Genomic DNA, 14,632 nt, shown 5'->3' with positions numbered 1-14,632 from the left:
GCCAAGTGTTGGCCTTTAAACGATCCCCTAGGTTCGTACCGCAAACCAAACTCTGACAACTCGACCGCCCATCCTACCATTCGGCCTGCCAAGTCAGGCTTCCTTAAGATCTTGGAGATAGGAAAATTCATTCAGACCACGACCTAGTGGCTTTGGAAGTATGGTCGGAGTCTTCTGGACGCGTTAAGCAAGGCTAGAAGAAGCTTTTCCACTTGCTGATATCGCGTTTTCGTATCTTGGAGGGTTTGGCTTACAAAATATATGAGCTTAGGCTCGGGTTGTTCTTGGAGCAGCGCGACGCTGATAGCTGTTTCCGAAACTCCGAGATATATTTGTAAATCCTCCCCCGGCGACGGCCCATTCATGACTGGTGGGTTCATCAAGACCACCTTAACATCTTGGAATGCTTTCTCGCATTCAACATTACATTTATCACTTGATCCGTTTTTCATCTTTTTCAGGACCGGACGAACCCGCTCGGTCAGCCTAGGGATGAAACGTGACAAAGCGGTGAATCGCCCAACCAGCCTTTGGATTTCCTTCATGGTGGTCGGGATTTGCATCTCTAAGACGGTTGTGCACTTGTCTGGGTTAGCTTCTATTCCCTGGGCGGTGAGCATGAATCCAAGGAACTTCTTGGCCGCCACTTCGAAAGTGCACTTGGCAGGATTCAATCTCATCCTGTATTTTTTGACCTGTTTGAAGACCTCTTCCAGGTCTCTTACATGATGTCTCAGTCCGTTGAACGGACAACCATGTCATCCACATACATGTCCATGTACCGGCCAATCTGTTCGGAGAAGATTTTATCCATTAAGCGTTGGTAAGTGGCTCCAGCATTCTTTAAACCGAAAGGCATTACTTTGTAGCAAAAATTTGCCTTGTCGGTGATAAATGTCGTCTTCTCTCGGTCGGGTGCATACATAGGAATTTGGTTGTAGGCGGAGTATGTGTCAAGGAAACTCAGCATCTTATTGCCCGAGGCCCCGTCAACTAACGCGTCGATGCTGGGCAAGGGATGGGAGTCCTTGGGACAGGCCTTGTTTAAGTCAGTGTAGTTAGTGCACATGCGCCACTTCCCACTAGCTTTTTTGACCATAACCACATTGGCGAGCCATGTGGTGTATGTCACTTCCCTGATGAATCCAGCCTCTCTCAATTTCCCCACTTCCTCTTCTATGGCCTTCCTCTTCTCTTCACCCACCCTCCGCTTCTTCTAAGCGACCAATCGTGCCTCCTTGAATAGCGTCAACTTGTGTGACATGACCAAGGGATAGATTCCCGGCATATCGGTGGTCGTCCAAGCAAACAGGTCTCTGTTCCGCCATAGGACGGATCTGATTTCCCTTTCCAGCCCTACTTCCATCCCTCGGGCCATAATCGTGGTATGGGAATCATTTTTCCCACCAAGATCGGCTGTGTCTCTCCCAACGACTCTAGCCGATCTTCGGTATTTGTTCGTGGATCAAGATCCGCCATAGCCACTTCCGACCCACTCATTCTCCTTCTAACCATCCGGGTATGAAGTTTTAAGCCAGTCTCGTAACATTCCCTCGCTATCCTCTGATCCGCCCGGACTGTGCAAATCGTTCCCCTGTCAGACGAGTATTTCAGGGTAAGGTGGGGGGTTGACACGAACGCGCCGAAGGCGTTCAGCCAAGGTCGGCCAAGGAGCACGTTGTAAGAGGTGTTGGCTTCCACCAACAGATACCTAACCCTCTTTTCTTCACTACATCGATCGACTCCAAGTCGAGTGCGCAGATCCAAGCTTGACCAAATGTCTCCTCCATGCCCTGTTGAAAAGAAGATATTTCTTGTTTACCTTTGACTAAGGAAAGTACTTATTCAGGAACAAATTTAGCCACATCTTAGCATTGCCTCCCAAAGAGAAGGGAAACAAGCCAAGTTTAATAGCTTCATCTGATACATCCTGAATCTTCGCTGTATTGCATATCTCGTCAAATGTGGTCTGATGCTCATATGAATTTTCATGTGCTAATCCATTGAATTGATTGCTCTACACCAAGTGAATAAGGGCAGGCTTCATCTCCATGTTGGTAGCATTTACCCTTGGCCTAGCAATATTGTTAAAATACCAAGGACTAGTGACTATTGTGTAATCCTCTAGAGTTCGTGTCACTGGACCCATATTCCGATTGCCTTCCATGTCTTCTGTTTCCTAATCTGTAAAGAGAGGTTAGAATTTTTCCTTGCTTCTAGTGTGAATTGTATCCTGCATGCACAAGAAAACAAACCCTAAAAAGCAATTGTTATAACAACACAAAAACAAAAACAAAATTAAAATTAAAATTAAAACAATAACAATCAAGTCAAAGCTAATCAATAATCACACAAATATAATAGTTAAACCACGAGTCCCCGGCAACGACGGCAAAAATTTGTTAAGACTCCAACAAGTGTACCGAATCGTATCAAGTAATAAACATGGTAAGACCAAGTATCGTTTCCCTAGAGGCTCACAACCTAAACAATTATGTGATTTCTTGATTAAATAAGACTTGAAAACAAACTCTTTTAGGTTTAGAATGCAAGTACTGAAAAGTAAATATGCATGCAATTTGATCAATTGGACTAAAGTGCAAAGATGAATGGGTTTGATATTATGGAATGAATATGTTGTTGGGGTTAGATTTCACCTAGTTTACTCTCATGTATATACGAATTCTACTTCTTCATTAATGTCAATGTCACTATCTAAACTACTTAAAACTCGATTTCTCGGCGAAGAAAGCATATCCTTAAGGCTTAATACCTTATTTTGTCCCCAGTTTTGCTCGAAAATGTCAAATTAGTACATCCTTTAAAAAATGCGTCAATTACGTCCTCACTTAATAAAATTTACATCCATAAAATCCCTTCTGTTAAATCCGTACAAACGGCGTTAATTATTTTTCTCTTTCTTCTACTTCCTCAATTAACGCCGTTTGTACAGATTTAACGGAAGGGATTTCATTGATGCAAATTTTATTAAGTGAGGACGTAATTGACGCATTTTTTAAAGGATGGACTAATTTGACATTTTCGAGCGAAACTGGGGACAAAATAGGGTATTAAGCCTATCCTTAATTATAAGTTCACACGATTCCTAGCATTTCTAATAATTAATTCTGAAGAACAGAAGCTTAAGACAACCAGAACTCATACCCCCATTCTTGAGCAATACTGCTTCTAGGAATAATTCTCCAGAACATGAATTTTAAGATACCTTCGGGTACTCATGCAAATCATACATCATACTAAAGAATGAGTTAAACAAAGCAAGCATTACGCGAAGAAGAATTATCGTAACAATTAATGAAAGAAGCATATATAATCAAGAATCAATTCAATACATGAGGGTTTACAAAGGTTACATCATTCCCCAAAAAATAGAGTTTAGTTCACCATTGACATGGTGAAACTAGATGAATAAGGGAAAAAGAATGAAAGATAAAACCCTAGAAATTGAAGATAGGACCTTCCGCATCCAAATTCGCATTTGAGGGATCAAAGAGTGTGTTTCTCTGCCTATTTCGTCCAAAGATGTGAACCCTAGGACGTCTAAGTCCTTAAATAGAACATAAAAATAACAGAAAACGGGTCCAAGCCCACGAGACTGGCGCTCAACGCCCCACTTAGGGCGCCCAGGTGGTGTGCGGGTCAAAACGGGCGCTCAGGGTCAGCTTAGAAGGCAAGCAACCGTGGTGCGACTCGAGGAAGTTGCGCTCAGCGCCCCTAAAAAGCGCGCCTAGGCGCGAGCCAAGGGTATCCTACGCTGAGGGCTCCAGAAAAGGGCAGCCAAGCGTGAGACTGTGTACTCTGGCGCTGAGGACCCCTAAAGTGGCGCTCAACGCTGCTGCGATCCTCCTTTCCAATGCTTTTCCATCTCTTCTTGAGTTCCAACTCCTTACTACTTCAACTCTTCTTCCAAATCATCTCAATTTCTGTTAAAAACAAGGAAATCTAGCACAAAACCATTAAATTCACCTTTAACTCTCTTATTCATCAAAACTATGATTCCAAGCTAGTTTCTAAGTCAAAAAGGGTGTTTTTAGTATCAAAATTAAGTATCAAATAACGGTAAATTCAACCGTTATCAGCCACGCTCCCTAGCGTGCTCCTCTTTCTCCTTCTCACCAACTCCCGATCCCTTTTCTTGGGCGATCCAAGCTGAGCATTCTGCCCTAACGACTATGAGCTCCGCTTTGTGGCGTTGCTGCATCTCCTCCATTTTTTGTTGCAACATCCTAATCAGCTCTACGGGGTCGTCAACACTCATGTTTCTCGTGTTCACCATTGGGTTTAAGTAACTCGGCCCCACAGTGGGCGCCAAAATGTTTTGGTTATGGGATTGAGTCACAATACCTTCACAATTTGTCCTTTCCTGCCATTCGGTCTCGCTCCCTATGCTCTTGTTTGCTCATCCGCCCGAAGGTGTACCTACTAAAGCCGCTCCGATGCCAAAGTCAGTAATTGAACCGTTCGGTAATCTAATACGACAATGACAGTAATAAATACACAGTAAATATGATCACCTACCTCTTACCTTTGACTTATATTTATAGTTTTTGAGCATGGGCCTAGGATTAGTGATATTTTAATCTCGGCCCAATTCCGGTCCAATACCCTTGAGCACAATTTACCTTAATCTCCTTAAAATTAATCATTTACACTTGTGAGGCCTGTCGTCCCTGCCGGTGTCGTTTTGGATTTTGATGGTCGTCCGGTCATATGGTATTATGGACTCTGATGGCCATCTGGTCATATGGTACAATTATCATATCTAAACTTTCCTAAAATAATCTCACGTCATTAATAAAAATCACATGTATATAAAGATGATTCACTTTCAATAAAAATCACATGTATATAAAGATGGTTATTCTCCATTAAAATGTATATTGAAAATTTATTCTTACTAAATTAGGTTATTAATATCACACCGATTGACTTGATCACCAAAGTGTTTACAAGTACCCAACATATTCAATCATTGCAAGAGCTACATAATGGAACTTCCAACAGTAGAGTGAAGGTATACTAAATTTTACAAGATAGTTCGGTTTCATACAAGAACATTTGACGTCTATTGTGAGGACAAGTTGTGCCTTGAAGAAATGGTACCTACTTAGAATATGGCAGATCAAAATGCGGAATTGATACGTGATATGCAAAGATAACTTGCCGAGATGAGAAGAAAAATGAAGAAGAGAAATAAGAGAAGAGAACTAGAGGATGGGAAGGTAGTTGAAGAAGACATCTTGAATTATCGAGACATCACACTAGCAGAAAATGGTAGAGGAGGAAGACACCATGTTGAGGAAGGGATCACGAGCGAATATTGTCACCAATCAAACCTCTATAGGCATGGGAACCTCATGGTGTCTAATAACATTGTTGTTGACGCCACCGAATTAATACTACTAAACTATAACAACTTTAGTATTGCTAAAATAATAACCAACAAAATAGAAAGAGTAAATTGAACCCTAAGTGGTCTCCCAATAAATATAGAATTAATTATTAACAAATTACTTCTTATAAAAATTACACAAAGGGGTTAGTAAAATAATAAAAAAGATTAAGATAAAGAAAAGATTAAAGAACAAAAAGTAACAAACGATAGAAACAAAAAAATTTATAAAGAGATTTATAAAGATAAAAATAATGATAAAGAAAATAAGTTGATTTCACTGTTTTTTAAAAATAGGACATCATTAGTTATATAAAAGTTATTGTTCAAATAATTATTCTTTTAGATTTTCAAATTAATCAATGTAAATTCTCAATTAATTTGTTGGCGTTGTCACTGTTAACCACTAGTTTGGCAGCCCAAAAACACATCGCTCATGCATTAAACATAAATTAATAATAAGCAATGGTGACCTTAACAATCAACATTATTATCCACGATAATTTTAACACAATCCTCGCATGCACCTCCACAAAAAAAAAACATAACAATACCGAAAGCCCAAAAAACACACATAACAGCTTAGCATCCCTTTACCTTGGTTTATAGTAGTTCTTCTTCCTTTCACGACTATAATGCTATGCACCAAATGCTCACGCATAATCCCTTTTTTCTGGCCCCAAATATTTTGTCACGCCACTCACTGAAAAAATAACCTTATCTCTATCGATACCGAAAGGGAGGCAGTCTCTACGAACCACACTTCACCACTACGAGTGTGCACGCTCTTCGGAACAATATTGGAAGAGGATAACACGGACACGAATGACCTTAACAGAAGAGACAAAAGGTAATGACCAAGGACAATCGCTGAGAAGAGGGAATGAAAGGGAGGCAAGGGTTTGCTCACTGAAATTCGATTTGGGGAGGGAATACCTCAATTTTCATTCTTATTGCATTGAAGAGAGCTTGGTAGAAGAGAGGGAATGTTGTAGAGCAATAGGAATCGCTGAGAAGAAGGAATGGAGGGGAAACAAAGGTTTAGTCGCTGAAATTCAATTTGGAAAGGAAATTCCCCAATTTTCATTCTTATTTCATTGCAGATATTACCAACAACCTAAGTCTGTCGGTATATCAAGTCATCGAACTATTACAGACAAATATACCTGTCGGTAAGAGAATCAGTACAGTTCATCGACAATTTTATTGACAAATCATGTTTACTGACGAATCCAAGGCCATCAATAAATATCTATCAATAATTTCAAATAATGGTTAGAGAGTCTTTTATGAATATTTTTCTTTATGACGAGGGAAACATGAGATTTGAAAAAAATAAATCTAATAATATAAAGAGATTGTGAAGAAAATACATTTTTAGTCGGTGTGTTCAATTCTATAAAAACACGTTCAAAATAGATTTGAAAATAACTTCCACTTAAGGATTTACATCTAGATTTGAAACGTGTTGATGCCAGGTCACCCACTAATCAAGCACACACTGAAAGAGTGTTCTATAGCAAAACGGAAAGTGAGAAAAAATTGATTGATGAAATAATGGTTTAATAGACTTAAAAAGATTATTATTAAATTATATCAAAGAAATAAACAGTATCTTTTATTCTTTTATTGGTGGACACAATGTAAGATAAGTGACGTGTATTCATAAATGACATGCAAAATATCGTACCCAAAGCAGATACTGACCTTTTTAGCTGTTGAAAAAAGGACACTTCATATATTTATATATTAAAATAAGTATTAATAGTAATAGTTGAATAAAAAAGTAGCGAAAAATTACTTTTATAAAAATTGATTTGTAATATGTTATTTTATGGGAGTACATAGTTATTTTTGTTTAAGGAGTTTATTTTCTTTTTAAAAATAATTAAAGATAAAATAGGAATATGATTTTTTACCAGTTTTTTTAACATATTTTTATAGATTTTTTTAATTTTAAAATATAAATATAAAATTTGTTAATCAAAGACAAAAAATCACTTTACATATTATTATAAAAAAAGACATTTTTCATTTATTTAAATAAAATATCATATTCTAATTTTGTTAATAAATAAAATGACTAAAAGAAATAACCAAAATAATATTTGAACAAGCTGAAAGGAAACAAGTAAAAGGGAAAACATTAATATACATAGGTCACAAAGTATGTAAAAATACAAATATTGGGATGGAAAAAATTAATTTGGTTAAAAGTGAAAAATATAAATCTTAAAAATAAAATTGAAGTGAACTTAAAGAATTTTAAAAATGACACATAACAGTTGGAAAATCTTATTTCATTTGTCACACAAGAACAGTATTTTTTGTTTTTTGTTTTCATATAAACTTGTACGTATAATATATATCTGTATTAAAATGTAGAAAAACATACCACTTTATGAAACATTGAAATAATCATACCACTTTTAATAGTGTTTTATTCGACCTGAAGAATCTGTTCATATGATCTTCGGGCCTACATAATAGTGGTTAGTGACACTGATACCTCTCATGTATTCCTATAAATTAATTGAGTTTGGGTTCTTGAGTGTTCAAAGCAAAAATCATCTTCAATTTAATATACTAGAAAACGAAGCATGTCTATGGTACCATCATCATCACTTCCTGTTTTCCCCCACGATGCCAAACCCAACTCAAACTTCACTCGACATATTGCAGCTTTTCATCCTTCCATTTGGGGGGATTATTTCCTTTCCTATGATTCTACTTTTCATGTAAGTGCACACAACCATTCATGTCTAATCTCACTTTTTAGATTTACTTTCATTTACTTATGTTTTGTTTTGGAATAATTTTAGTAGTCTATTACTAACTATATGAATTAAATACGGTATTTCGTGGTAACATATTCACGTCAAATTTCATAAAAGGAAATATTATATGTATAACAACAGTTGTTTACTTTATGTATTTCACTTTTCTCACGCTGGAGTTTTCATAACCACATGCAGGAAGATGATAGCGACATCCAACAAGTTACAAAATTAAAAGAATATGTGAGGAAGATTATTGTCTCTCCTGTTTTTAAGGATATCCTCTTTAAATTAAACATCATCAACTCAGTCCAACGTTTGGGTGTTTCTTATCATTTTGAACATGAAATTGATGAGGCATTGCATCAAATTTATGAGATTTCAACAAAGCAGAACAATATAATAAGTTACAATGATGATCTTCATCATCTCGCTTTACTCTTCCGGTTGCTTAGACAGCAAGGATATCGTATTTCGTCGGGTATATGACTTTGCCACTATTACACCAAATTTACACTCTAACAATCTAATATTTGTCGTAACTCACCATGTTTATCTTCTATCCCTCTTTTATGTTCACTCTTTTCATTACCTCACTGTCACCTCGTTTTGGTCTAGAGCTGTCATATAGCTAGTGAAGTTTTAGAAAAAATATGTCCGAACCATTTTGTATAAAAAGGAAAATAAACATGTATTATAATTTGAAAACTATAAAAAATGAAAAGAAATACGAAACATATTTACACATTTTTTTCTTTTTTATAAATTCGTATAAAACATTTATTCAAAAAGACCCTAAACGGTTTCGGAATAGATTTTCCTGTTGTATAGCATCAAGAATATATTTAAATACACATATATCTTGAAATTTAACAAGTTGTTTACTTGGAAGACAGATGTATTTTGCCAATTCAAGGACAAAGCAGGAAAGTTTAAGGAAAGCATTGTGAATGACGTAGAAGGAATGCTGAGCTTGTATGAAGCATCCCAATTAAGATTCCATGGAGAAGAGATACTGGAAGAGGCATATAATTTCACTCTCATTGAGTTAACCAAGTCATTAACTACCAAATTAAGCCCTTTTCTTTCTGGGTTAGTGCACCATAGCATAGGACAAGCACTTCGCAAGGGAATGCCTAGGTTGGAGGCAAGATATTATATATCTTTCTACCAACAAGATCCTTCACATAATGAATGTTTATTAACCTTTGCAAAACTAGACTTTAATATGTTGCAGAAGCTTCATCAAAAAGAAGTCACCAATGCGACCAAGTGATTTTTTCCTCCAAAAGTTACATTTTATTATTAAATGAAAAGTAAATAAATAATATCTTGTAGAAATTAATTTGGGATTTTCTTGTTCAGGTGGTGGGTTAAGGATTTGAATGTCTCGACCAATTTTCCGTTTGTACGAGATAGGATTGTAGAAGGTTGCTTTTGGATTGTTGGAGTCTATTATGAGCCGCAGGATTGTCTTGCTAGAAGAATACTGAGAAAAGTTATAGCCATATCATCCATCATTGATGATGTGTATGATGCCTATGGAACCATTGATGAACTAGAGATATTTACCGATGCAATAGAAAGGTCTTTTTAATCTTATTCTTCAATTTAGCATCTTTTTTATCTTATTTAAATAAATATAAAGTAAACTTTCCAATGATTATATGCAGGTGGGATATCTCCTCATTAGTTGATCTCCCAGAATATATGAGATTATGTTACAAGGAACTTTTGGATATTTTTGAAGAAACAGAGCAGCAGTTGAGAAAGCGGGGAAAAGAAAACTTCGTCAAGTATGCACAAAAAGAAGTACGATTAAGTTTTTATTTATTTATTTATTGTTGTTACTTTTAGAAGTTTTTCTTTTAATTGGAAATATCAAATTAAGTAAAATTGCATATTAGATACCTTATATATATCATAATATTCTAATTAGTAGATTTAAATGGTTAATTAAAAATAAAAAAATAGCCTTTCGTTATCTACAATTAGGTCCATATATAATAGTAAAATAAAATGTAGTTTGAAATTTCATATTAAGTAGAAAAGAATAAAAAAGTAATATATAAGACCCTTTACCAATTATTTTAAAGATTTTATTGTTAAATATGGTGTCATAATCCTTTATATAAATTTACTTACTTTTATTCATTTCTACTAAATTTTTATAGTATATTTCCTCCCAAAGATTCCAATTCTAATATCATATTTTGAAAATTAGACAATGCACTTTTTTTGTTAATTTCAACAAATCCATTAATTTTTTTCCATTAAAAATTGATATCACGTCTTATGATAAAGTCTTTAATGAAAATGTTAATTTTCGTATGTTCTTTAGACCAATAATTTAACAGTCAGTGACCTTTAAACTAAGTATGATTTATTGCATAAATTTTAAAGGTCTATGATATGAATGTATTATACGACGTATGAACTTGTTTAAAAGTCTTTAAAAGGTTATTGGATTTTGGTCAAATAGGTCCATTGGTAATTACTTTTTTCTTTTATCATCGTATGTAAGATATACATTCCGTATAAATAAGCATATAATATAACATAATAAATTATTTATTTGAAAATTTATCTTAATGAAGTTCCTAAAATGAATGGGTTTTATGTTTCAATAATTCATTTTTTTTTCCTGTAAGTCATCATGTTTAAGTCATAATACGATTTTTATGCATTATAACAATTTTAGTATATACTAGTATTTGTACTAAGAAAAAAAATATTTATATGTATTTGAGTAGGTGGATATGTTGAGTTTATAAGATTCTTTTAATGGTTTACGGACGAACTCTTTAACTAAATAAACTTGTATAAAACTTAAACCTTATCTTTTATCCATGTAGAGCACACAGATATCCTTATTGGGTAACCTAATACTATATGATACCCAATATAGCAAAAGAGATTCTTGTAACAAACAAAAAAAACCAAACAATGTGGTCATATATAATGTATTTTTAATTACAGATGAAAAGACTAGTCCAGGCATACCTTATTGAGGCAAGGTGGTTTAATTCCAACCACACACCAACTGTAGAGGAGTATATGGAAGTTGCAACTATGTCATGTGGTTATGCTATGTTGACAACTGTATCTTTCTTGGGCATGGAAGACACGACAGAGGAGGTCCTCATATGGGCAACGAGTCACCCAAAAATTATTGAAGCTGCTTCAATTATTTCTAGGCTCATGGATGACATTGTTGGAAGTGAGGTATATCTTAGACTACCCTTATTCTTTTCAACACGTGCATTCACTAAAAAATGGAATAGAGAAAGTTAAACATTTTTATTGAAAACCACCCCTAATCATAACAAGTTTGTCTAAAGATGTAATAAGATTGTTCTCATTCTTATGCTCAATGCTGCTAGCTTTATATATGGAACGCAAACACATTTCGTTTTTAAACACACAAAGATGGAAAACCTATAATTGTAGAAAGGTAGGAGAACAAGATTAAATAGTGTTTTTTATTAAATATGTATTGGACCCAGATTAGTTATCAGATTTTGTTTACATTCTTTGATTCTAATAATTTATTTTATTTCAATTTTGGTCTTTGAAAAAAGTTCATATAGCATTTTAAATAATGAAACAGAGTGGTTTAGATAAGAATATTAGGAGAAAAGCAATTATTAGGAACGGAAAGTGAAGAAAAATTATTCGAGACTAAAAAATTTAGACAATTGTCAACAATAAAAATCATGTTTTAAGTCAAATTTCTTTTATATTTAGTTATTGGGATTTAGGTTAAATTTGTTATTTGATATGTATGTAGTTTGAGCATGAAAGAGGGCACGTTGTGTCAAGCGTAGATTGCTATATGAAGCAATATAATACTTCAAGGCAAAATGCGATTAAAGAACTGCATAAGTTGGTGGAGAGTGCTTGGAAGGATATTAATGAGGAATGCCTTAATCCTACTCAAGTACCAATGAAGTTTCTCATGCGTGTTCTCAACCTTGCACGAATGATGGACGTCCTTTACAAAGAACAAGATAATTATACACATTCGGGAGGAATAATGAAGGATTATATCAAAGCTTTACTAGTTAATAAGGTGCCCTTGCAAATAAGCTAAAGGCTTATTTCTTTCATGTATTATTGATCTATTTCTTGAATTTCTATAATATTATGATGAATTATCCTTGGCTTAATAATTATCTTTTTAAAAAGCATCAATTAAAAATAATTAATCTAAAAGAAGAGTAAAATAGATTCTATCATCACTCTATATAAACATTAAACAACTTGCTTTGATAGGTAACATAAAAAAAAATAATAATTAACCAAACTATTCTCCAAAAACACATATTACTTCCTTCTTCAATTGTGTATGTTCCTGTTCCTGTCTGTCACATGCTATACTGACACACGGAATTTATAAGAGGTAATGGATTAAATTGAGAATATATATCTTTGAGTCCACATAATTAAGACACTGTGTAAATGAAAAGAAAAATAATTTTCAATATTTTTTAAGAGTTTCAAAAGTAAAAAAATTCAATAACTATTATCTATATCTTTAATTTTTAAATTAGTTAATGTTAAACATCATTAAACTTAGATATATTAATTATGTTCACAATTATGCTTATTCAGTCTAATAAGTATATTATTAAGTTTATAAACGAATTCAAATATGTAAAGATGTTATATCAAACGAATAATATGGTAATACATGTTAATAGATTCCTTGCTATGTAAACTTTCACCTTTTTCAAATTATAGTTTTTTTAGTTCTGTCAGACTTTTCTCGATATACAAACATGTTCTATTTTTTAACAAACCGTTTCAGTTATATCCTTCATCCAATTAGGCATTTTACCTTTTTTCGAACTTGTTTAAATATCTTGAGAGTCTGTGCGATATTTTGTAGTGAAAACTTTTTAGAACTCTATCCTCGTCTCAATCCTCCATGACCTTTATTTCTTTGTTATTATAATGAATAGGTTAACACTGTTGAACTAAAATAACTGAAATATTTAGGAAAAATAAATTATTTTAAGAGTAGTTTGGACGAAAATTAGATTTATTAAAATTATAAATAATATGTTTAACAGAAATGAAGTGTAAGATAGAAATGAAGAATTTCTTTTTAATTTGGTTGCAGTGTGTAACATCCCAAAATTATACAGTCAGCAACTATATAATAGAATATTAACATGTATTAATATGATAAAACAGTTTTACAATTAAATCGAGCAGTGTGCAAAAATGGCCGAACGGCCTTACATTTACACACAAAATGACGAGCGTTCACGAAAGCATAAGGACGAACGGTTTACAAAAACAATGACCGAACGTCCTAATATTTACAATCAGAAGAATAACGCTCGCTCACAGCCACTCGTTCTAATAACTCAAACTAACTAAAAACCGAACGCCTTCACTGTTCGGTCTTCACTTCCACGTTTACTAGATTTTCTTCAACTAGGATTTCTTCTTCAAGCGCTTGCTCCAGAGAAGCATCTCCATCTGCTCACATCCACACGGATGATCATTGCATTTGACAAGACGAATATACATATACAAGACAACACAATGGAAATGCAAGGGTAAGCTTATTGAATTTAATTCAAGTCAAACAGATGTTTCATACTTATCAAATACAACAAGTAAATTCACAAACATATACATTCAATTCATACAATAAGTCCATCCAAATCCTGATACTAGACCGACCGTCCGGACTGTATGAATCCTGTGTAGCTAAGGCGTCCGTGCACTCAGGTAGGGTAACTGGAATGCTCATCAGTAGCCACCTAAGGTTAGTCTGTTCTGTCCAAGTTACAGTTATGGACTAGACCTCCTGCCATTCCCACGCATGACATACTCCTCTCTACTTGAGAACGAGCACTCACGGAATATCAGGATGAACCACCATCTAAGCTTACCACGTTCATACTTACAAATCTCAATTTCCATTCAAGAGTCGTTCCTCCCTGGAACGCTCGTTCAAAAACCATAATCACAATTTCAGTTTTCATAGTGTTCGCACATCTTAATTCTTTCTCTTAAATACATTTTCATTCTATGTTCCACTTGCATAAAAAAAACGAACGTTCACTCCCCTTCATAACGAGGACGAACGTCGAGGACGAGACCGAGAAAGACTCCTTTGAATCAGTTAAATGAAATGACTTTAGTACGACCCGAACAATACTTATAATAATTTAAATTCCATAACTCTGGAATGAATCAAATGGATAGACATATCACCCATTGTTTTAAATAAAGAATCCGAAACGATTTAATTCAAGAGTCAACCGCCAATCAATGACCGAGCGTTAAAAATGAAACTTTTGGACGAACGTCACTTAAATCTTGGACGAACGTTACTAGGATTATTGGACGAACTCTATTTAGATAGTAAGGACGAAAGCTATTTCAAATTCGGGACGAACGCTATTACCGCTCGTTGATAATT

General features: G+C 34.5%; 1 protein-coding gene across 1 annotated transcript; it reads left to right on the top strand.

The window, feature by feature from the left end:
- The first annotated feature begins 7,985 nt into the window (after positions 1 to 7,985).
- LOC124847874 (putative terpene synthase 2) lies at positions 7,986 to 12,362 on the top strand. Its single transcript, XM_088093150.1, has 7 exons — positions 7,986 to 8,151; positions 8,389 to 8,671; positions 9,087 to 9,462; positions 9,556 to 9,777; positions 9,864 to 10,002; positions 11,170 to 11,415; positions 11,981 to 12,362. The coding sequence occupies exons 1-7, from the start codon at positions 8,014 to 8,016 to the stop codon at positions 12,281 to 12,283; spliced, it is 1,707 nt and encodes a 568-aa protein (XP_087949276.1). The 5' UTR covers positions 7,986 to 8,013; the 3' UTR covers positions 12,284 to 12,362.
- The last annotated feature ends 2,270 nt before the right edge of the window (positions 12,363 to 14,632 follow it).

The sequence above is a fragment of the Vigna umbellata genome, chromosome 6, assembly GCF_029865625.1.
Source record: "Vigna umbellata cultivar VRB3 chromosome 6, Vumbellata_1.0, whole genome shotgun sequence".
In the NCBI taxonomy this organism is placed as follows: domain Eukaryota; kingdom Viridiplantae; phylum Streptophyta; class Magnoliopsida; order Fabales; family Fabaceae; genus Vigna; species Vigna umbellata.
The sequence above is the reverse complement of the archived record's forward strand: the minus strand, read 5'-3'. Positions and strand labels throughout refer to the sequence as shown.